General features: G+C 39.3%; 1 protein-coding gene across 2 annotated transcripts; it reads right to left on the bottom strand.

The window, feature by feature from the left end:
• Positions 1 to 76: 76 nt before the first annotated feature.
• On the bottom strand, positions 77 to 25236 carry tbx5a (T-box transcription factor 5a). Of its 2 annotated transcripts, none has more exons than XM_068706228.1 (9): positions 24496 to 25236; positions 18962 to 19134; positions 18099 to 18193; positions 16618 to 16737; positions 15517 to 15664; positions 9279 to 9431; positions 6013 to 6104; positions 4304 to 4536; positions 77 to 3607 (listed from the first exon to the last, which is right to left on the bottom strand). In XM_068706228.1, exons 1-9 carry the CDS (start codon positions 24782 to 24784, stop codon positions 3015 to 3017), a joined length of 1896 nt encoding a protein of 631 aa, XP_068562329.1. In that variant the 5' UTR covers positions 24785 to 25236; the 3' UTR covers positions 77 to 3014. The 2 variants fall into 2 exon arrangements, with proteins under 2 accessions (XP_068562329.1, XP_068562330.1); XM_068706229.1 differs by lacking the exon at positions 24496 to 25236 and adding an exon at positions 19813 to 20218.
• Positions 25237 to 25467: the final 231 nt, after the last annotated feature.

Raw genomic sequence — 25467 nt, forward strand, 5'->3', positions numbered from 1 at the left:
GGCTACCTTCAGATATCACAAAACATCTGGAACATTTAGAAAACCAAATTTAGCACGAACAGACAAAAGAACGCCCTTTCATTTTTTTTTTAATTTATTGCAGGTATTCTGTTATGTACATGTGTATTTACAAAGTTATCCATGTGTTTCAATCTTATTTTGATAGCTTTTTGACAGCTGTAGTAATCTCCTGATTTCTATATAAGTATGATTAGAAAATCCTATAAACAATCATAAAAAACAGGCTATAAAAAAAGAAATGGGACCATCTATCTTTGACACATGCAGGAGCAAGCTAATTTACATAGTTGAAAAATAAATGCTATTGACAAATAGTATTCTATCAACTATACACATTTGAAAAGTTGCCTTTGTCCACATGTAACACATACCTCTAACATAGACTCATTTGTATGGTGAAACTGCTTCATAATGTGTATCAAGTCAATTTTGTTGACGTTTTCAAATTTACAATCTGTGTGGTACATGTCGATTTAGCTTGATTGTCAGAGAAGTGCCATTTGGGGGATTAATACAAAATATTTTAGAGAATACACATTCACTGAGTAAAGCATGAGACTGCATGAAACACACAACTAGAGCTTATACAAGAAGATAAGAAATCTCTTTCAAACTTTGCAGGGTTGTTGCCGTATGTCATGAAAAGAGAGCAAAAAATATGTTTTAAAATGCAAAAAATGTTGTCGAACTATCTGAAATTACAATAAATACTGCACTGCTGTAGTTTGGCACACCTATTTCCCCAATGGATGGTGTGTTATATTATACAAACCAAATAATTAATAATATTTAGATTTAGACTTCTTCCGATGTAACAAGCTACATGTATGCACAACACAGACTGTGGTGGAAGTGCCATCTTTGAATGCCAGGTAGCATGTTAGCATCCATTAATGTATTCTTGCCAACCAATATACTGGTGTGTCAACATCACATAGTGGGATGGGGTCAGAATGGGCAGCAGGGTAACATTTCAAACACTTTATGGCTGTACACTGACTCTTTTTTAAAACCTGTTTTCAGACCAGATTTTCTTGAAAATGTTACAATATTGGCATGGTGCCATAGTTCCACTTCATATAATTGCCTTATCTTATGATTTTTTTAGAGTAATAAAGCTTTTTTTGTAGAATTTGGAACAAAAAAATTAAATAGCAGTTCTCTAATTTTGCACGTTGTTATTTGATGGCACACTGTCAATCATGCACTATACTATGGATTATAACTAATGTCAGTTGTTCCTCCATTCTCGCTGTACTATACTGCGCAATGTACCGAAAGCTGTAAATGAAATCTGAAATGTTGCTCGGCAACTGTGTCAATTTGTTAAAATGGAGCATGTTTTTGGAATTGCAGTATTTATGATGTTAACCCAAATCAAAGTAACAATTTAAAGTGTTTGCTAATTCTTTCAAAAAACATGTTTTAAATCTGGGTTTAATGTTCAGAAATCTGGTATTCTGATCTGAATTTCTCAATACTATCCTGTGAAACCTTAGTCAAACTTAAACAGTGATCAACACATGGCTTTTTCAACTTAATGTCAGTCTCATTCCAACTACTAGTCTTTATGTAGATGTGATCCAATAACTGCAACCCCTTAAAGCTGCATTAATGTTTATTTTTTTGGCCACTTGAAGTCAGAAGAACACCACAACAAGGCAACAATCGCACAGCCCTGACATATTATTATCACCTTTATGTAGTAGTATTGTGTTAGCAACCCATTGCCTTACTACACATCCAGTAGACACAGAGAAAACCTTTACATTCATTTGGTTTTTCTGGACATATGATGACTTGACGTCTAATATTTTTTCATACTAGAAGATCAAGGCAATATGTTTGGTGTTGTATTATATATTCTTTTGTTGCTTGTTGTAAATCTGTAAATGGGCGTCATTGTCTTAGTATGAATATCTGACAGTTAATAGGAGAGCTGGATGTAGGCAGGTCAACTAACAGTGTGAAAAGAAACATTGTATCAGTTCTTCAGGGCTTGAGTGATGTTTTCACGGATTGAGTGGATTACATTTCAATGTAGTGCACCCTGCAAACAAGTAGCTGATTAAATCTTGGATGTGATGGCAAAAACAGGGAAAATAAGGTCCAGGTTGTTACCATATTCTTTAATGTCACCGAAATGTCATTGGCTACATTGTTGTGCTTCCTCTTAGCTCACCACTGCTTTGTCGTAACACTGTTGCCAGTTTGAACACTGAGAAAGGGTGTGTGCTCCAAATGTCCGTGCATGAATAAACTATTAAATTGAAGTGCTGTCCTACTTGTGAGCTTTACTGTCTTGTTTCTCATAATGGCATTAAGATTAAATTCACATTAATGTAAATGTACCCAGCTACAGGACTGATTTAAGAGCAAGCTAATTCTCCCAAGAGCCACAACAAAAGCTCCCATCTGCTCATTCATTCTGAACTTATTGCAATTTAACTATAAAGTAGGTTAACTACGAAAAATAAAATAAAATGAGAACTCTGGATAATGTGACAGAAGACAAAAATCTTTTTTCTACACAAACACTGGACATGAATACAAAATAAGAGTTTTTTACTTTGACATCCAAAAAACACCATTGCACAAGAACACCATGAACTTGGGGACCGCTGGCAAAGCAACTGAACCTTTTTTGGTGTTCTTCGGTGCAGCGTCTGAATTTCCACCGTGTTTGCTTTCTCTGCACTTGAGCAGTCTTTGCACATGTTCTGGTCCATCTCCTCTTTGTTCATGTTTGTGTTATTTGCTTATAAGTGCAGATGCTGTCACAAGTTAAGTGATAAGATGCTTGCTTTCCTAATTCAACAAAATCTTACCAATATCCACTGCTGTCAGTGAACCAACACTGATCTCAATAAGATGATCAGCAACACATCCTCTAAAAATATAAATATAAATTCATCTAAACCCTGCCTTGTTTTGGTCCTTTTTGTTTTTCATTTTAATATTTGTATCTGTTGAGTGTGAAAAAAAAAGAAGCTCTAGCTGTTCTCGTTCCATTCTGGCATGATGCTCACGCTATGGACTGTGTGGTACTGGTGTGGCGACAGTGTACGTGGTATGCCGTGTGTATAGAGGTACTCGTTTCCCTGGAGGCCAGCTGCTGGCGACTGGATCCCAGCCCCAGGACTGCACTGGCGGCCCAGAGTCTGGTGGGTCATGGAGCTCTGGTACATGGCAGCGTGGTGGCCATCGCCCAGCTGCGGAGAGGCGTGGCCCCCGACCCCGCCAAGTCTGGACACCAGGGACCCTGAGGTGAAGTGAGCGGAGAAGTGCTGGTAGGGCAGCCGGTCCATTGGCTGCATGGTGGTGACGGAGCAACTCCCATAGGGTGAAACGCTGGCCCAAGTGTTGCAGCTGATGTCCTCCAAACTAGGAACTGGCTCAGCACCCTGTGAGGCACTGGCGTACATACAGGCCTGCCGTTGGCTGGATTCACTGCGGTAGGGCCCGCCGGCCAGGCCGAGGCTCTGGGCGTAGCCAACAGGACGGTAGTAATGGTCCTCCTCACTGGACGAGCTCTCCAGATAGGCTTTCTTATAGCTCTGCTCACCTGAGTGGCAGTCATCCTCCACTACAGAATTACAGAGTTACAGAGAAGTGTTACTCAAGGGTTCTCTTTAAGTTGTATGAAGTAACTAAAATTGTGCAGTCATTCCATCATCATCTCAAACTTTTTTGGAATGATGAAATATTGTCTTTAACTTTTCAAAACAAATAATTACTATTCTGCTAGTAATTTAATGCTAATCATGTCAAACAAATGTACATGTCTCATAAAATGCACATTTACTTGCTTTGTAAATATCTTGTTGGATGATTATTGTCCCTTTTACATCCTTTATGGTATATGCTGGTTCATTACCGCATTTGTTGTGCAAAACACAGTTTTGTGTATACTACCACATACCATTCCAATACTCCCTGTTAAGGTGCTGCATATGAAAATATGTCACTTTTGGTAAAATCAGGCATATTAAATATATTTGTGTTTGTTTGGATTAATTTGTGCTGTTCCTAAATAATACACAAACATACTTTAAGCACAATTTTGTATAAAATCTGTGTGAGAGTGGCCTTAATCTACTTAAAAAATAGACATACGTAGTGTGTCCAATTATACAATTTCCACCATATGTGACCCTTACTAATCATTGTTACGGGTGGTTTATGGCCTGAGAGTATTTACCCAATTAATTAAAAAGGCTCAGCTTGCAAAGGCTACTACTGCTATAGAACTAGAGTCTCCCATACAGTGTGTGTCTCCTACCTTTCCTCTTGATGCAGTGGTACTCCTGGCCGTGCTCATGGGGCAGGGGGTAGGAGCCCGACTGAGGCAGCATGTCCTGGGAGGTGCTTGTGACCCCGTTCTCACACTGGGAGTACTGGGAGCTCAGTGCGCTCGGGGTGGCCATGCCCTGGACCTCCCCACTGAACGGGCTCTGGCTGGAGCCCACTCTCTGGCGCACTGTACTGCGAGGCACTACTGGATACTCCTTGGTACTATGTGCAGACACACGCGAACAACCACACAAATACATTTGTTAGTAATTATCTGTTGACTCTGAAACATTGTGGTAAAACAGTTTGTTAAAAGCCAACAAATAAATAGTTTATTTCTGTACAGTTCGATACATCGTGTTTCAAAGACGACCAGCAACATTCCCCATCAGTGAATCACACCCACTTAGGACACACACGGAGAGAGAGGGAAACACTTCCCAGTGAAAACGCCAGCATGTATTTCACTCCTATTAATCCACAGGATCCGTCAATAGATCATTTTTGCTGCTTTGGGTTCTTTGATTTCAGGGATCTCCTCAGTTGAAACAGTGACCTGGTTTTGCAATAAGCCCTCCCTTCAACGTTGTAACCAAGAGCAGACGTGCGTAGCTTACTGTACCCCGGCAGGATTGGACAATGGCATGTAAGATTGATAGCGTGGTTTGGACTCTCACCATGCTCTATACATTTGCGAGTTTTGATAGGTGAAATGGATTTCACTCAAAACGTCGTATTAAAATGTGGCATGCACCTACTTAAAGTAACTTAACGTGTGTCTGACAAAATCAAGCGTGTTATTTTTTTAAAAGCACTTGAAAGGATAGAAATCTCTTCCCGGATATCCAGGGATTTCTCTCCACAGCATAAACCGTGACATTAATCTGAAATGCTTGATTACAAAGACCTTGATTCTGTGGCTAAGAATAAAGGTTATGGCAAGGAGGCTGGATTTTAGCACCTTGTGGAAAGCCTAACAGCTTTTCCAGTCTCTCCCCCCCCCCCCCCTCAATGATTTGGGATTTCTTGAATCCACACGTTTGTATCGGCTGCCCAAAAGGGGGGAGGCGAGGGCCGTGAGTTTCAAAACCAGATATTCTCCTTTGAAAATGTGTTTTCCACGCAGTGCGGACGCATGCTCCATCCCTCATCTGGACTGAATCATAGTGAGAGAGCAATGTGGTCGTGTATTGCCTTGGCTGCAGGACCAAGCCATAGAACCAGTTCAACACACACACACACACACACACACACACACACACACACACACACACACACACACACACACACACACACACACACACACACACTCAAGCACAAGCAGTTGGAACATCCTGGTAGAAAGAGCTGTCTGGAAGGGAGATGTTGCAGTTGTGTTTCAGAGGTTCTGCCAGATCAGCCATAAAAGTCTTCAGCATGAAAACTGGCCAAGGATCAAGAACTACACTTGCGTCACTGAAAATAACACTCACTGAAAATAACACTCATAACTGGCTTACATTTGGGTGATTGAAGGATTACTGTAAAGTTGGACTTGTTAAGTGACAGTGTGACCAAGATGTCGGTAATCCTTGAAACATACTCATTAAACATCATTTCGTTTTTTGTCAGAGTTTCCACGTATCAGAGCCCAGGATCAACTAAAGAAAAAGATTATACATATCATACTTTATAATGTTTTATCGTTTATATAGTTACCTTTGCATTCTGGACATCCGGTGTAACTCCATGTCATCACTTCCACGAAAGCCTTTTGCAAACGGATTGTTCTCAATCTTCAACTGGGTTATCTAAAAAAAAAAGCAAACTTGATAACATATTATTGGACAATGAAAGCCATTTGTTGTGTCCGTGTCACTTAGCAGATCTTAAAGTATTGTTCTACAAGTTGAATGGGCCAAATTAAAGCTAACGCATGAATCAATATTTTTGTACATAAATTAGGAGAAATTTAAACCAAGAAAATGCAACATTTCCGTATCCGCTATGCTCTCACACTAGACAAGTCCTCTTTAGCTTGAGGCTCATATGATGACAGTATTATAACGTGATTTTGCAGAGCTGAGTTTTGAAATGTTCTTGGATGCATCTAACTGCTCACAAGTTACCCAGGAGAATGAAATAATAGATCACATTTCCAGAAACCTAAGATGCTTTTAGGGATCCTAAACTAAACAATTGGATAAATCATGTCTCAATAACACATATTTTCATTGCATAATTTATAATGTTACACAGTAACTGTCTCTTAACAGATAGTTGGCGCATGCTTGAAAGATGCAAATTCTGCGATTTATCAAACGACTTTTATGTTTTTGTAAAAATGTCTTTGTAAATATCAAATGTGCAGAGAAACACCCCGAAATAGCAAATGAATCCCAAAGAGGTTAAACACAATCCAGGGATATCCCTCTCATGAGCAGTGGTTTCTAGCAGGTAATTAGTTGGCAGCGTGTGTGTGTGTGTGTGTGTGTGTGTTTGTGTGTGCGCGTGTGCGCGCTTCCAGCTTTCTGACAAGACTGGAGGTTTGTCTGCACGCTGGCTGACACACACCAAACCTTGTAAAATCTCTTGTGTGACACTTTGCTAGCTTCTTGTTAATGCACGCAGCCTGGCAGAGCATTTAAATTTGTTTCATCTTTTTTTTTAAAGTTAGGAGTAAAAAAAGTTCAGAGTGCCGTTGCACTCTTTTTACCCTCTGTGGGCGTTCCAAAAAGAACTACAGCTAGACAAATAATTACTCATTCCAACGTGATAGCCAGAGTTCAGTTTACAGAAAAAGAAAATAATGTATTTTGCAAAACACATGTGAGTTCTACTGACTGGACTCAGAGCATGGAAAGAATCAGAGCAAAGAATATGATTATTGTTAAAAAAAAAAAAATTTGGGAGTACTCAAGACAATCAGGCAAAATTCATTCACAGCTTCAAAGACAGTTTTACTAGAGTCCAAAGATGCTCATTAAAATAATGGAGGCCTATGAACATATTCCCAGATGCTTTTGGCTATTTTAGCCTATAGAAGAACTTTTAAATACTTAAAATAAAATGTATTAAATCTAACTTAAATATAAGCGATGGAGTTGCCGGCCCTTCATTTTTCACTTTTTATTCCTGAATAAAACATATTATTTCAGAAAACACAGTTTGGAAAAATGTTTTAATTACAGCAGTGACAGGAAAGACTTGAAACAAGAGACTTTGGCCATTTTCATTAGCTGAGAGTCTAACAGGTGAATTGGACACATGCCTGCAGCACATATTGCTTTGGCAGATGTTAGACTGTTTGATTGGACAGTTGTGGTAAAGTGCCTGCAAATCACAAATGCTTGTTTTTCTGCAGGTCTGGAAAGCCCCAATAATTAGCCCGGGGTTACGATCTCAGCCCCCAATAACATGTTTGAAAAATAATGAATGGTTTCTACAGCGTGTCATTCATTTGTGCTTCCTGTTCCCAGAAGCGCGGAGACGTCTGATTGGCTGCGGGGAGCTTTCGCCCCTTACTCCCATATTCCCCAAACTAAGAACACATCGGACGACCTGGTTAAATGATGTCAAACAGACGCTGTTTACACATATCTGGGCTCCCAAGTCTTTCCCCCAAGAAATGTCTGCAGAGTAAATATTGAGTTTTATTTCTGCTTTTTTCCAGCAAGTCTAAATAATAAGCAACTGTGCGGCTGCCTGGCCTCAAGAAATCACACATTCATCCAACTCGAATTTAACGTTATTAAAAGCCTTTTCTAAATGGATGTATTAAAAGGAAATCTTCCAGATTATCATCTTTTTACACGCTTATATAGCCTTAGAGCGCAAGTATTGTAATTTACTCTAACGTTATTGCACCGTCAACTCACTGCAAAAACCTCAGCGGGAAAAAATAAATAAATATATATATATATATATATATATATATATATATATATATATATATATATATACATATATATATATGGTGGATATTTAAACCGTGTATTAATTATATTATTATTATTATATAATGTATCATATTATTTTAAAGAATTTACAAACCAATATATCCGTTTTTTGTAAACTTTTTTGTAAACTTTATGTTGCCCAAATGTCACCAACACGCAAAGGGTTATTTTAATAAATAGATGTAGTATAATAGAGATCATAACCCAGAGATAATCTAGTAAGTTAATACCCGCTGTGTTTTCTGTAACTGTAAAATGGACTCAAAACAAACAAATCAAATTTCAACCAAATCATTTCCACAAAGAATTTAAGAAAGTGTTCTTAAAGAGGTTTGCAAATATGCTTGGGTGCAGTTCGAACAATTATTCATCATATATCACAAATAACGAGCTAAACTCATCATTAAGTAATGTCATTATTATTATTGATACGTCGGTGCAGTTGTTCCTGAGGTTTATCCTGTTTATCTGCAGCTCGTCTCGCTCTACAAAGCCTTTTGGGGGGAAAAAAGTCTCTTGAGGTCAGACGTCGTCTAGTCGGGTATCTGCAGTTTTCTCTCGTCTGTCAGTGACTCGATGCGATATCAGAGATTTTCAGCTGACAGTGACAAGGCTTCACTTTAACAGCGCCTTTCATTTTCTCTCCAACAATCAGCAGATCCAGGTTGCCGTCAAAATTCCGTAAAAATGGGCAAAACTGAATTGAACAGTTGTATGTGTGAACTAAATAAATGTATAATAATAATAATAATAATAATTATGGTTATTATTATTATTATTATTATTATTAGTAGTAGTTTGAAAGGGAAATTTGGACTTTATAAGTCTGCAGTTTGGCCAATTTTTGAAGAAACAATATATCGTTCTGTTTGTATTTGTAGTTCTGTTTGTTTGCCATGTTCAAAACATTATTACAATTAAATCAACTCCTGAAATACACCGTGGATTTAAAGTTGCTAGTTACTCTGTCTCAGACTGCAATAAAAACACAAAACTAAACCCAATAGTAGCCCTTGAAGGACTTACCTTGTGGTTCTGATAGGACGTAACCGCGATGAAGGCTGTCTCGGGGAAGACGTGAGTGCAGAAGGCCGTGTTTTTGGAGCCAAAGCCGTTGTTTTCATCTGCCTTCACTATGTGGATCCTCGGCTGATACTTGTGCATCGAATTTAGGATGATCTAAAAAAGGAAAAAGAAAAAGTGGAGGCTAGTGTTAGATTATTGATTACGCGTCATCACAGCAAGACGCCCTTTCTAAAAATAAACCTCGCAGAATGTCTAACATTAGACTTTCTCCGGGGCGGCTTGAAGTGGCGACGTTTTGGAACAGCTCGTGAAGCTAAAAAAACCCGTAAAGTTCCGCTTACATCCCTTTTTTTTGTTCTGCATGCATCAACACATTAGTTTAGTTACTTTTGACGTTCAGGTTTTTGCAGCTCACGTGTTCCCACTTGTTCTACAGTTGATACAAAGCCTATAGGCGAATACTTCTAACAGTGTTGCCATACATTTCATGGCTCAGTTTCAGAACTTTATGTATACCGAAAGGAAATGCAAACACATACAGGTAGCACGAACAGATATGGGGGAGCTTAATAACAAAGATAAAAGAAGGGGAAAGGGTCATTCAGTGCAGGATAGTGAACACTTTTATTGGCATAATTTGTGCATGAATTCAGACATTAGAGGGAAAAAACAAGAAAAAGGCTTGGCAGCTTTATCAATCTCACAGATGCCCAATAGATTCAATTAAGATGAAGTTTCTCAGTCAAAAACTGCACAATGTAACTTTTTTTTGGACAAATGACTTGTTTGACTAAAAGGTCAAACTTTTTTTTAATGCATGTTTTATTGCTTTCATAAATATTTCAAATTAAATTGGGCCACATGCACTCTTATTTTGTTTTTGTAGACGGCCTGTTTGAACTTTTCTTCTGACAAGCAAGTTCTATCCCAACCAAAACTCAAACAAAAGTCGTAACTCCAAACTCATGACTGTATGTTTACGGATTATATACACTATATTTCAAGTACTGTCAGTAGATGACCAGTTCCAGAAGAGTGATAGACAGTGATGTCCTCTCTCTTGTTGCCCTATAACCTGACTAACCTAGTTTATGCTAAGTGATGACTACTACCCGTGGCTAGCTTGGCGACATTAAGACGCGGTCCGCACAGCTGAACTTGAGCCTTGAACTTCTCTTTTGAGGCCCTCTCATCCGTGGGACTTAAGTCTAATTGTTTTGACAGACCAGGGAGTCATGGTCTTCAGCCTCGAGGAAATCTAATGTTTTTTTTTTTATTTTCATCAGGTCCACTTTACATTTCAAGTATGAAAAAAGGGGCTTTTCTCCTATCTCTTATCTTAAAGGTTGTTTTTGTACCTGCCTTTCACTGCCAACATGAGAGGAGACAAGGGATCGCCCTGACCTCCAGTACCTGTGGGTGCATCCTATAGCATTAGACAGGCACAAGTCCCAAGTCCTTTCTCAGAGCCAAGTGAACCATAGAAGCTGACATAGACGATACAATAGTCCATTATCAATTTCGAGCTGAACTTGATCTCATTTCATGGTGCAATAGGTTTTTGTAATGGGCAGAAACTGCCTGCAATGCACCTTGTAGATGCAAGATGATTTAATGGAAGTTACTGACCCTTTGCAGACAATATCGGCTGATTGTATCACTTTGGTTGGATAAGCAGGCTGTTGAAGAGTGGATGGATGACTTGCAGATGGACACTAAGCGTTTGCAAATTTTACAATCTACCATAAATAAAACAATTTGCAAGAAAGGGGTTTTAAGGCTGCATACTCTGCTCTCAGGGGAGAATAGTTTTACCAGAACTGAGTCTCAGGTTGAGAGAAACAAAATCTGCCTGCTGTATTTGTTTTGGTTTCCATATTTAAGTGTGGGATTGTATTTATTCCTGCGTTGTGAAGTTATGGCACTGTGCAAATGAAAAAATAACAACATGTCATAGCTATCAAGCAGCACTATTGGTTTTGTAAATGAGGCCTTAACGTTCCGTGAAAAGAGGTTTTCAAAACAAGAAAAAGTAGGTTAAACAAAACATTTTCCCATGCATGCATTCATTAAGTGCTTACTTGAGGTCTACAGAGATGAGTCCAAGATTGGACAAAACCACAACAATCAATGCAAACATGCCATTCACCACACTGCATGGTTTTAGGAGCTAAAATGTCTGCCACTGTGACACATTAGAAGTTGCATGGAAATATCTCAATGCACATTTAACCCTGGAATATTGCATGGGCCGCTGAATGTGGGTTCCCAAAGTCCAGTATGTGTGTTAGTAGGGAAAGGGGGGGCTTGTGGTGGTAGGGGGGTAGCTGTGGACCACCCACTGGGGCCCCAGCGCACGCCCGTCTCCTCGGCCCAGCCGCTGCCTTGCCTGGGTCCCTGTATCTCTGTTCCCCCCGCCTCTGGATGATAGTATTTAATGATAGTGAGGGATCACTTCGGGTCTCGAGCCGCTGCCCTTTGCTTTCAAGTTCCACCACATCAGAGAGTTTCCCCAAGCCTCGGGATCAGCAGGCTTTGTACACCATCATCTATTGCTCATCGCACACTGCCATTCAAATATAAACAGTGCGATCCTCACACTCCACCCTCCCGGCCAAAACATGTGTGGGAAGACAGGGAGACGAGTGCAGGAGCAAATTGAGGAGGGAGATGAATAACACTGGGAAATATTCCAGGAGTTGACAGGGAGATCAAAGCAAAAACTGCAGCTTGGTATGAAACCTGAGACAAGAATAAATGATTTTTAGGAATTCAAATATAGAAAAAAAGATATCACTGTATTACAGTGGTTTAAGACCTATATACAACACTTATGAGGATACTTTATAAGTAAAAGTACTGCATTAAAAGTTTTACTTAAGTAAAAGTACAGAAGTATTAATATAAAATGTCCTTCTTATGCAGAATGGTCCCTTATGGTGTTGTATTGTTATATACAGTATAATACCAATGGATTATTATGTTGCAGACGGTCATGGTGAAGCTCATTTGAACTACTTTTTGCGCTGCTGAAGTCACTAGTAATACCCTGTAGCTGTCAAATAAATGTAGCGCATAAAAACACACATTTCCTTATGAAATGTAATGGTGTAATAAAGTGGCTTAAACCCTAAACACTCAAGAACAAATAGCTCTAAATTGTATCATTACTCTCCAAAACTGTAGTAGTGTTTTATTAACATGCATGTTTCAATGGTAAATAAAACCATTTTTCACACTATATTCAAAATGCATTATCTTCCACTGCAATTGTCAATGAAATAATCTGTATGTATAGAGAAGTTGACCTTTATCTTGAGACTTAGATCTATATCTAAAATACTTGAAAAATTGACACACTTATCAATGTCGATTTGTGTCGATTTGTGTCGATTTGTGTCAATGTAACCCATGAGATACCCAGTGATGCCCACGTCAAGCACTGTTTCTGCCTCAACATGTCAATAAATACAAAGCTGCAAAAAAAAACAACAACACACCATCCTACTCAAAACTATGATTACGTCATTTAAAAAACTTAATCCTTTCTTAGAAAATATATATACAGTATTTACTGTTGCAAGTTCGTTGAAAGAATTTCGGGGACAAGTTGAAATGTATGTAACATTTGAATAAGAAATAAAGCTACACCATGAACTGTATACTGTATACTCCTTCACAACAGTGAGCTCAGTCAGCTGAGGTGTGTCTAATTACCAGACAGAGGAAAAAAAACAAAAAACGACTGCCTCTGGCCATCCTAAATTGGTCAATTCTACTTCAGCGATGTTTTGGTCCCATGTCTCACTGCTAGTAATTATAAGTCATCTACAAGATATTTCAACCAGCTGGACCAACAAGCCAATGGAATATATTTCTGGCCAGCCACCAGCATTTCATTTATGAATCCCAGGGTGCTGTCTCCCGCCACGAAAGAGGGTGAGCCAGGAACCACTGCAGCCAATCACAAATGCACTTTAACCCAAAATGCACAACACTGCTTACATTCCAGCTGAGCTCCGATTTCATTTCACCAGCTGGGCTTTGGCAAGGCAACAACCACTTTAGGTGCCATGTGGATAGATAGTGGCTTGTGTGTGTAGAAATACATATGCAGTATGATAGTACCTGTAGCTATGTAAATAAGTGTCAATCTGCATTTAGCGGGCCTGGTGATTGGAATAAATGAAACATTGTCACTCTAACATAAGACTGCATGTTTCAGTGTTGCCTCTTAATGTCATATTTATGGAAAGCAACATGAATGCACCTTTGCCTCATCCCTACAGATTTGAAACATTTTCAGTTTAACAACTCTAATCAAGATTAACACTTCTAATAATGAATTCAATTTCTTGTGTTTTTCCACACAATTTAACCGACCTCCTTAAAACCAGAATAGCTATTGATGTACCTTTTGCCAACCTCATAAGTGCTCCCCCCCCCCCCCCCTTAATGACTGGGCCTATTAGTAAGAGAGATAATTGTGTAACTTTTCCGTTTCTACAAGACATCTAAATTGGCCTCAGTGTGCCCATCTAGTATTTTATGAAAACCTGACGCCAACATGCTCATTTGTTGATGAAGTAAGTGATGTTTGTTCAAGACAGAATCTCAAAAGCCTGGGGCTAGATGGTGAGTGCAGAATAATGAGGAGTTTAACTTCGGAAATGGGTACCATACAGTTCCTAACTGGTAAGGGGGGGGGGGGGGGGGGTGCATTGCCTCTTTCCTTTTCCCTAAAAAAATGCCCAACTGCTCCCTTCTAAGATGACTGACAGGAGGTCTAGAACTTGAATGCATATAGGGGGTGCTATAATAAACCTGGGCAATGAAAAGTACTAAAGAGGAGTCTGGAACCAAAATATGTTATCAACAATGGCAAAGAGTCTGAAGTCAAATGATTTTCTGTGCTGGGAGCATAAGTTGAGAATCAAAATCAGAAATTCCTGTTTGTTTCTTAACATCACAGAGACTCATAGTTGTCATTATGCCGGTGCATTACTTTAAAAGGATACAATTATATATTTATATTTTTCTAAATGTAATCAAACAGTTGTACATTGTTCTTGCAGCCAATCTAATGTCTTGTTCTTTTAACTCAACCTCCCTGGGTTTAATAGTGTTTTCAATGAAGAATTAAGCACAACAATACACAGTTCATTTATGAAATATATAGACTGTCAATAGTTTTTCTGTTATTTTAAAATTGATCTCTTTGCCTGACAGTCATTTTGTTTTTACTTTGCAACAGTAACAAATATGGTTTCAAAGAAACTCCATAAGCAACTTGTTCTGTGGTTGAAAAATGAACATATGACGAGCAAACAATTTAGAAAGAAAGTTAAAGAAAGAAAGAGAGAAAAATGAACAAGAATGTAGGGAAAACCAAAACTTCACCTCAGTGACTTTATAGAGCCTGGTGCTGGAGTGACTGAAATGTTGGTCTGTTAGATCTAATAATCTATCTAATAACATTCAGCCAATGGAACCTGTAAATCACTGTTTTACAAGCAAGCGGGAGCGGCCGTTGTATCTTTCATTGTCTTCAAATCATGACCTTTAAACTCTAAGTTGCAAAAGTTGAATTTGTTGTCTCCTAGCCTATGTGCATTGACAATTACATTTAATCTAATTTTACAATCTAATCTAATGTTGTGGACATAAAGTTCAAATATATGGGCAAAGAGTCTCAACAAAAAAACACCTGAACACTTTAAACCTAAAAACTAAACTTAAAAGTGTACAACTTTCAACTTCAAATAATTATCTATAAAAATAAGAATAATTAATATTGTTATAACAATAATAATATAATCATTAGTATTACTATTATTATAGTAATAGTAATACTAGTAATAAAAATACTAATATTATTAATAGTAATAATAATAATAATTTAATTCTTAAGAAACAGTTGCGCACAGTAACATTTTGTCCTTTTTCAGATTCAACTCTTCAGATCTTCATACAAATGCAGAGCAACGTTTTTAAATTAAACAAGGAAAACAACAATATCTCAAAGTTTAGCTGTGGAAACCAGCACTTGATGTAAAAGTCAAAGGTGATAAATATGAGTAGAAAGGGACGACTCGGACGTTTCAGTGACACTCCTTCCTGCTGAAGTGCCACTGGGCAACACAACAAGCAAAAAAAACAAAACATGTCCTGCACTTTGATCAGCGCAGCACCGGGAGAACAGACCTGTGGTTAAATAGTATGTATGATAGGCACCTACGTGTCCGAACGGGTCCAGGTGGTTGTTGGTCAGTTTCAGCTTCTGGAAGGAGACTAGCTGCCTCATCCAGTGCGCCCCCGTGGCGGGAGAGTCCGGGTGAACGTAGAGCCTGCCGGGCATGGCGGGCTCTGCCTTCCCGGTCACAGACCTGAATCAAAGCAACGCAGTCACACTGTAACACCTCGGACTGGCAGCCACATGCCAGCTTACAACTATGCAGGTGCTAAAGTGGTCTTTAGTGTAAAATGTTAATCTCCCCATCATTGTCATTCCATTATTTCATTATCAAAATGTTGAAATTATACCGAAGGATATCCGAATTTAGTTTTAATAGAATCAAAACTAAAAATAAGAAGAAAAAAAACGGCTAATTAGTAGGACATCGTTGCTAACCTCTAAGGCTGTTGAAATTTGCTTCACATCCAGGACATTTACGCACTTGCCTTAAACGCACCAAGATGTTTTCCTCCTGGTCAAAACATTGCATTATAGCCTTTAGGGCTTATTTAAGTGAAATAAATTAAATTATAATGGAATATCATACTTTGAGGAGTTAGTTCTGGATGGTCAGAGGTCACGTTAGAGCTGGCACACATTGTTTTAAAACACCGTTAGATCAAGAGGAGCATTCAGTTCCAGGACACGGTTTGGACAGGTCATTATCGGCAGTATTGGCATGTGATTATAAGGATCCCCTCACTGAAAGGCGCTGACCCAAACAAGGCATTCCTGACCACGGTTGGAGAGATCGACATGAATCTAAACAAATAACAATGTGTATGCCCCACTGTGAAATACAGCCGTGCTGCAGTGCACATAGACAGGTATAGCAACAAAAAAGAAAAAGAAATCAACATTCATTCAACAGCTCCGGCAGAAAAATGTCTCCCTGCTGACAACATTTTTTGGCAAGCATCCGAAAATACACAATTCATAATTCTCAGAGAATGAGTATGTTCCCTTCCGTTTCTCATCCATCAGGACAACAATATAACATTTCCTGTTGGAATAAACTCCAGAGAGAAGAGCTGCGACCCCCCAAAACAACGACCCCCATTATTGTTCTCAGAAATTCGTTTCTCTGTGTTACATTTTACATACCATTTGTTGTCGGCGAATTTGTATCGATGGTCGTCCGCAGGAACAACATCCATCAGGAGAATATATTTGGTTTTGGGGTTTAATCCTGCGACCTTCACTTTGAAGCTGGGGAACATTCGCCTGTAAAGGACAAAACACGGTTTATGGCGCTACAGTATGTGGAAGGCTGTTTCTGTCGAACAGTGGAAAAGAAGGCGACATGCATTCAAAAACACAGTACTCTCTAGAGGAAACCATTTCCAGACATTTTCAAACATTTGGCGAGCTCGAACATGCATTACAAACTTTGACAAAAATGTGAAGGAAAACAAATGTGTTTTCAGAATGAAGGTTATGACTTTCGCTTTTTGTATTATTACAATTTACAATCTTAATTATAATACATACAGTCAGCTTATGTGAGATGGTTTTAAATGTCAATTAAGTGCCTACATTTGGTTTGGAGAGGTAACGAGTCTTGTCGGTGCAGGGCGTTGGGTCTGAAAGGGACCTGCCCGTTATAAAAAAACATTTTCACTGTGGGCCAGATTTTTTTTTTTTTTTTGCAAGATCCGTTTAGTAAATCATCTGGATATTTGGTAGCTGTCATATTGTAGAAAAACACATAATGTGAGTAAGCCTGGGCAGGCTCAGGAGTCAAAGGGAAGGGCTGGGGACGAAGGGGAGCTGCTGCGTAATATCATTTCACGCCAAAAACACGAGAGAAATGACTGACGGGAATATAATGGAGACTTTATGCAGCTGTGTGAAAACAACTCTCTTCTGCCCGACCCGGAGAGCACAATGAAATGTAGCTGTGTTTCACTATAAATATTCATCATTTATAATAGCTACACCCATGTGCGCCAGCGGGCACTTTGACAGGAGCAGACACCAGCGGGCATCATACATATATGCAAGTTCACACTCACGCAGACGAGCGCTATTTTGACTGGATGCAGTCTGAGGGCAACTGCGAAGCTCACAGCGAGACAGATGTTGCTGCACAAGTGTCTGCGTACAATCACATACATGGAAATACATGGAAACAAATACATGGAAAGTGTTGCAAACGGCAGAATGTGCTGCGAGTGAGTTTATTTGACTGGATTTAAAGACATCAGACTCGGCAAGAATTTATTTGGAGGACAGTTTCGTCCGTTTGCTCTCTCAGGCTGATAGCATAGTATTGCAATTCCCCAGCAGGGCCACCCAGACTAAAATGTATGGTGGTGTCGCAGAGCGCTAAAGCGTCCACCAGATGCTCTGTGTTTTCTCTGTGGTTCCTCACAGTGTATATTTCCAATCTCCCCACGCAAGAAAAAAATCCAGCCGGGCCTATATAGGCTATAGGAGGTTAATTCCAGGCCTACATACAATTCATACAAAATACTTATGTGGGTAAAACTATCAGCAAACAGCGATGCAGTCAATAACTCCCCTTGCCATGGATAGTGTGTCATATTAATGATAAATATATTTTTTTTATCTTGTCGTCTTACCTTCCAGCTTTGGTGATGATCATCTCCGTCCCCACCTCGTCAAACTTTACCCAGAGTTCCCTCTCGTGCAGGTAGACTTTTATTCCCTCCATTCCCTTCAAAATAAAGCATTTTACTGTCCCAAGTGCTCACGGGATTGCTGTAACAGGCCTACTTCAATTTCACGCAGATGTGTCTAACATGGTTTGAGGCCTTATGAGTTGGTCAAATAGCATGTTTTCAAAAACGCCTGTTTTCAGCTGCCAACGAGGAAATGATTAATGTCAGTAAAATACACATTTTACATTTCAAGAAACATGCAAAAACTGCATTTGTTGTGCAATTAAGTCTAATAAAAATATATAATGTAGTAGTGACAATGTAACCCTTGTGTAACTTCTTAGTAGTTTAACATTCAGACATTCTGTAGTCTTAAACCTGCTGGCCCTTTAGCATACACATTTAAACTACACAGTATAATAAGGCCAGAGTCACTGCCTGACAATTAACGTATTTTCCTGCAGAATTTATTAGTATAGTCTCATTTTAATCATAAAATCTCGTCTAAAAACAAACTAAATTGCTTTGAAATTGTTCTGATGTTTCACTCCTCAAATAAATGTTCTAAAAACGAGTATAAGACAGACCAAAACAGTTATATTTGTCTTTCTAAATATACTTAGAATATGTCAAATGAATCCACCCCAAGACAGTTTGTTTACCATTTCGTATATTTTAACACCCACAGCTACATTTATAGTACTAGTTCGGACGACTATGTAAATACTATTATTTTTTTCTTTACAGTGAACGTGACCCCCACAAGTGAGTGGAAGCAGCCTCGATCAGTGAGAAGTGAGGCCTACAGACAGACTGATACTGACCTGCTGAATGTATGTTGTCTGAGATGATGGCGATTTGCTTGAGGTCCCGTTCTGTTTCTCAGACTTATTATCGGACTGTAATTCCCTTGAATCCGAACCACCAGGAGAGTTTTCAAGGGCAAAAGTCTCCTCTTGGTCCGCCATGACCGGAGCTCCGAAGACTGCTGTCCCAGCTGTAAGAACAGGGATCTCATCGTTAACATTGTTAGAGTGATTTAAAAACGTTTATATTCACAGACAGACAATGATCAACTTTATTTTGTCTCTGTATGTGACCACAAAGTTAGTCATTTTCGAAAGTGCCGTGTGCTACACAGCTAATAACTACAGCATAGAGTAGTTTAACATGGAGTTAAAAGGAAGGAAAACACCATACATTAACATATCAACTTGACACGTTTACTGAGAGTAAAAGCAAGTTAATTGAACAAGTATTGCATTTTTAAATAAGCTGAAAGTTCGGAAGTTCAAGTCAAGATGCTTCTCACAAATAATTTGTGATATTAGAGATACCATTTGAATAAAAGGAAAGTCCACAATCAACATTATTCCTTACATTACACGTGTGATGGCTGACTTATTTTGGGAGAATAAGGCGGCACACTGAAGTAGCCCCAGGACCCCCCTCTCTTTTAGGAAACACTTTTTCCTATTCATGTTCCTCAAACAAAAGACGTGCGCGTTATTGTCGTATTGCGACGGTGTCCGGTACACAACCGAGCCTCCCAAAAAAGCAATCCTCTATACACTCAGACGGTGTCACTTCAGCAGAGAGAAGCGACTCCTGCAACGCAGAGCAGAATATTCTATACGCAACAGCAATGCGCACACGTAGCCGGATCGAAGCTTACCTAAAAACAAAACACGTCGCGGGCTACGGTTGGACACGGTGGTGGCACAACAGAGAAACACAGTCTTCGTCTTTCCAGTGTTTCCACGCTCCGTCCCAAATCAGATAATCCAGGCGTTCTGCTCGATAAAGCTGCACAGAATCTCCATGAATCCTTTTTCTTTCTTTTTTTCTCCACCTCCTCTCACAGTTAGTCCTGATTTCCTACAAGTGGAGCCGTGACCGTGGAGATCCTCGCGGCGCTCTGTGACAGCTAACAAGGCGGGTGCTCGGCGCCTAATTGTGCATTTTACAGCTGAGGACCGTTTAGTGTTTCGAGCCCGGTGGTAGCACCTAGCAGTAAAGCTGTAGCCGAGTCCCAGAGGAGCAGGTCCGTCACCTCCTTCTCCCCTTCTCTCTCTCCCAGTCTCTGCCTTGTCAATTCTACGCCCCCCCCCCCCCCCCCTCTCTCTCTCTTTCTCTCTCGTGCGCGCTCTCTCTCCAACCCTCCACCTCGCATCACTGACCAACCGTGCGAAGCGGAAGCGGAGTCCGCGACGTAGTTCAAGTGGGGGTGGACGGTGATGGGGGAGCCGTCTGCACAGGAATAGCGTTGGTTTATGCACCAAATTATAATTCCTCCCGGGCCCTCACCCCAGTCTCTCTACTAAACCTCTACATAATCCCAGTCTGGTAGAAGGAATCCATTTGATATTTGCTCCTCATGCGCCATTACGCGCAACCTCCTCTTCTTCAGCCACTGCCTCCAGACGATGTGGTTCATTAAGCATATCTAAATTTGACAGATGCATCATTAGGTATTGTAGGTCAACAAGTTGTCTCCGTTTATGGCCGAATTAATAATTACGATTAATTGATTAATCAGCCATATGTTTTCCCTATATTTCTATCGGTGTGTGTAACTGACAATACCAATCAACTCAAGTAGTTTGTCTCTGAATATTATGAATAAGCCTTGTGTCATTTCCTCACACAGAAAAGCCTCCAAGAGAGAGAGTGAAGACGTAGATTGGAATTGGATATTTTTGATTTGTCTCTACATGAAAACACACACACACACACACACACACACACACACACACACACACACACACACACACACACACACACACACACACACACACATGGGTCAGTCGGTGTATGTTATGTTTAGGCCTGTGGCTTCACACAGGTTTAGTCTGCACACCGCAGACCGTTTCACGGGAGTTCCGAAATGCAAAGCTCACAACAAAACTTTACCTTCCCAAAGTTATTTGTAAATGTGTTGTTCTTGAACTGTGATTTGAATGTATGGAGCCTATGTCACTCTGTCTGACAACATACGACTTGCTAAAGTTGACATTTCTTGCAGTGTGCGCGTAAAATGTCTCATTTGCATTTTAGGTTATCTCATTACCCACGCGTCCAAAGAGTCAATTTCCCAATCATTCCGTCTGATATAGAGACGCCGCATGAGGTGGATGTTTGTCCATCAGCGGGCTGTCAATAGTAACACACTTCTTAAGACGGTTAGGACTGAAACGCAGATTAATGATAGATCAGTTGCATAAGTGAGCCTGGTGTTGAAAGCAGAGGGTGAAAGTAAAGCAATTTTTTGTGTAAATATTATTTGAAGACATTTATATGTATTACTGAGTATCTTTAATGTAACCTCTAAATGTGTCGTTGCTTTTGTCCAACAACATGCTCCTGGAAAAGGTAGCAAAAGAACATTTGAACACAACAATTTGAAATACTGCATACAGTTTCTCAAATTTGGATATCTGGACAATTCCCTCTGAAGTTTTAATCTATGACAAATGTTGAAACCTCTTGTCAAAAACACATTAACTGAAGGGGCTGAAGGAAAACGAAGTTAGAGGCCCTGATATCAGTCTCACGTAACATTTTACAACGTTTTAAATGTTTTGCTGAGTTTGTAAGGTATAGGGAAACTTTCGTTTTCTCTCTTTTACACACAGTCACACACGCAGCTGCACACAGAGCTCTGAAGGACTTCCTAATGGCATGCTTCTCTATTACTGTATCAACACAATTAACGTGGGCTTTGCAAAACTGCTCCTATTGCACTAACTATGTTTTCAGAGTGACGAGAATAAGCGAACAAATTGACCCAAGATTGGACTTACAATTTATTTTACATTTCAGCGTGCAATGATAACTGCCAAGATAAACCTCATGTTTTGGTCATTTATTTAGTACAGATAGAGCAATGGAAAAACTGCATTTATATAAAAGAGGAAAAAAGGAGAAAAATAAAAAAATTGCTGTCACACCAATAGTTAAAAAAGGGCATACCGTTTTTGTCAATAGAATTTAACGAGAAAGTAAGCTCACGTGTCACGAGCTAAAACATTTGTCTGGCGTTGAAAGGTCAATATAATAGTTGAAATCTTTTCTAAAAAGTTTTATAACATCTTACGATGACTCCAAATTGATTTTCAACAATACGTTTTATTATAAATCTATAGTCCAGAGGTTGTACAGCGATATGCGCTGTAAAGCTACAGATGTTTTCAAGGTTCTGTTTTCGTCTAATTGGCATGAAAACGGATGTAGCAGAGATATAAACACGAGGTTTAGTTGGAAGTGCCAAATACAAAAAAAAATCCTGCTCACTGGCTTTCATAAAAGAAACTGTGAAGAGAATAAAAAATGTAATAATACAATTAGAAACTCATCATTTAAGAGAAAATGACTACGTGGGAATTGATTGAAGACCTAATGAGCAAGTAAAAGGGGGAAAAAAACAATGGTTCTACAACCCAAAACGCAACGTTTTGATCATTTTAAGAGTTAAAGGCAACCCTCACAAACAGATGACGTGGACGTAGAGGTGCAGCATGAAAGCGTCACACTATAATTAACTTACAGCCTCTAACAGGAGACGTTCACGGTGTGTCACACAAATACAATCTAAATAAAACACACACAAAAAACAGAACAGCTGGACAAAAGACAGTATAAGCAAAAAAATTAATTCACATCATAATTTTGTCTACTAAAGAAAACAAGGGGACACGTTTAGAGAGGTTTAATAGTGTCTTGGTCAATTTATGAAATGTTTGGTAAAAACAATTTCTGGCCATAAACCTATGTTGTATTGTGCCAATTATTGTATTGCGTTTAAAAAAGCGTGAAATGGCTTCCTTTGGAAGTTTAATAACACACTGAGTTGCATCCTCTAGCGACAAAATATAAAATAGAAAGATCAAGAAATATGCATGTTAAATTACACCATCGGTCTGAAAAAAATCGGCCTTGTGTACATTGTGTACTCTGTTCAGTCACGACATGCAAACTTTCTGACAAAAGAAAGGCACATTTAATATGATACACATGTATTTATTTAACAAGCTGTGCAACTAAAATGTTAAAATAATCAAAACATAGTTTGCAACTAAATAGCTTTTTGATATTGTTCGCTTTAAAAAGCATGCAAACATCGATTATCCGCATATGCAGTTACAATCGAAATGAATTGATAACAGGTGAACAAGTTTGAGACTTTTTAAATAACTAAACAAATGAGCTGTAACGCTACTTAATACAAAAATACGTGTCGATAAAATTGCACCGAAGTAAAATACAATTAAAAGGAAGAATGAACACACAATGCTCCACAAAGGTCTATGCGTCATATGGAAAATAAAATGCTATCGACATACACAATTAAAATACACACTGCATATTAAATCATCCCTGCATGATATCCTCTTTTACTGCAAATAAGACAAATTATTTCCCATTTGCAGCTGCTCACAAACTGTGAGAATTAAAAAATCACTCTCACTGAGATTAAAAAGGGCAATTGCAGTTTATGTAATTGTATTGCTTGTATCACTTAGTCTGCATGACGGAGCAGCTGAGTGGTGGCAAACATCTATTGCAGCTTAAATTCAGCAAAACAATAATTATTATGTGAAAAGAACTTAGACATCAAAACGATGAAACTGATGAAAACGAAAGACATTAGAAACCTGCATCAGTGGATAACTTTCTCTACTTTAAAAAACCCTGAATCAAATCCTTATAGAATAGTTAGCCTCTCAAATAACCTGTTTATGTACACTGTAAAGTACATAAAACCTGTCCACACTTTAACAAAAACAAAAATGTTGCGTGACCATGCTTGCTAATTAGTATTTACTCTGAAACATAAAATCTAATTGTAGCCTGGAAGACATACAATGCATCAACCACAGAATTCAGAAAGCAACAGTCTGCTGACCGGTGGCATCTAAACAGTCTCACCGCTGCTCTTGCTGTAGACTGTAATTCTGCAGCATTAAAAAGCAAACCACTGGATGCAAACAGTGTCTAAAGCCCATTAAAAGTCATATTTTAAAAGCACACTGTGTGGCACAAAAAGTTCCTCTTGAAAAACTACAAATCCCACTCATCCAGGTTGCAAATGACAAGGTGCCAGAAAATAGTGTGACATGGGGTGCTATGTTAGGTTGAAGCATCAGGTGAGGAGTGAATAAAAGCTGAACGCAGGATTACAAGAAAACAACCATGGGAGCAGTTTTCTTGTGGATTTTATGCGGGAAAATTGTTTGCAATATGCAACACACACACACACACACACACACACACACACACACACACACACACACACACACACACACACACACATACACACACATACACATATAGGGGTTAAATACATAATACTCCCTACCTCCTGGCTGTCCAGTACTATTGAGTGTGTGGTCTGATGTTACCGCTTGTTTAGAGCAGCTTAAAGTCTGGTGAGGCTTCAGCAGACAGGCAGGTGAAAGCGCTGGTGTGGCTAACCACCAGTCCAGCCAGGATCCTGGATCAGGGAGGGGAGCCTGCCCAGATGCTCTGCACCAAAGACCAGCTGTGAGGTTTGTGGCTGAAAACCCATCCACAGTTTGGCTCTCAGGAGCTGACCCAGAGAAGAGGAAAGAGGAAGAGAAGGAAAACAAAAGCTGCAGAGATTGCATTTTTCAGGGTAGATCTTTTCCAGGTGGCACTAAGGAGTACCATAATTTGACAGAATAAGTATGAATTTGATATTCCTTCATTTAAAAGAAGTATAAATACATTCACTCCTGCTTGCAATGTGTTTTCATTCACACCGTACACTATTAATGGGTTAAACAGAGTTGATTTTATTTCTAAAAGGAATATTGTGAGTCAGTCCTGTGCGGATAAAGTTCTGCTGCTTATGAATTCTCAGCTCTACAGATTGCATCTTTAAAGTCCAACCCCTTGATCTAAAATGTATCCAAACCGCCAGCAAATTACCACAAAATCAAATTTGGCATATAGTTTTGTATAAGAAATTACAGAGTTTAACCTCAACGACCAGAAGCACAAAACTGAGCATTGTAACAAAAAGTTAAGAAACAATGGTAAAACTGCAGTTTCGGTTATTGTAATGACTGGAACGTGATGTATCCTGATTGATGTGCCACTTGTTGGTGAGGAGCATGAACACTCCCACACCATCATCATAAAAGATAGAGAGTTATAAACTCGCTCCTAATCCAGTATGGTTTCACCCTGCATGGCCACACATGGGCCTGTGGTCTGCCCCCTGAGTCTTCTGTCTCCCCACCTCCCTCACCCTCGACCTCGTGAGTGAGTTTACCCTTGTTCCACTAGAAAAGGCAATGATAAGGTA

The sequence above is a fragment of the Cebidichthys violaceus genome, unplaced genomic scaffold (assembly GCF_023349555.1).
Source record: "Cebidichthys violaceus isolate CVI_PGR_0920_01 unplaced genomic scaffold, fCebVio1.0.p SCAF_12, whole genome shotgun sequence".
Taxonomy (NCBI): domain Eukaryota; kingdom Metazoa; phylum Chordata; class Actinopteri; order Perciformes; family Stichaeidae; genus Cebidichthys; species Cebidichthys violaceus.

Coding starts and splice junctions, on each gene's coding strand:
- tbx5a (XM_068706228.1), bottom strand. CDS start 24,784: ATGCAATCTCTGCAGCTTTTGTTTTCCTTCTCTTCCTCTTTCCTCTTC. Junction 16,738..18,098: donor ATCATCACCAAAGCTGGAAG/GTAAGACGACAA, acceptor TGTCCTTTACAG/GCGAATGTTCCCCAGCTTCA. Junction 6,105..9,278: donor CGTCCTATCAGAACCACAAG/GTAAGTCCTTCA, acceptor TTTTTTTTTTAG/ATAACCCAGTTGAAGATTGA.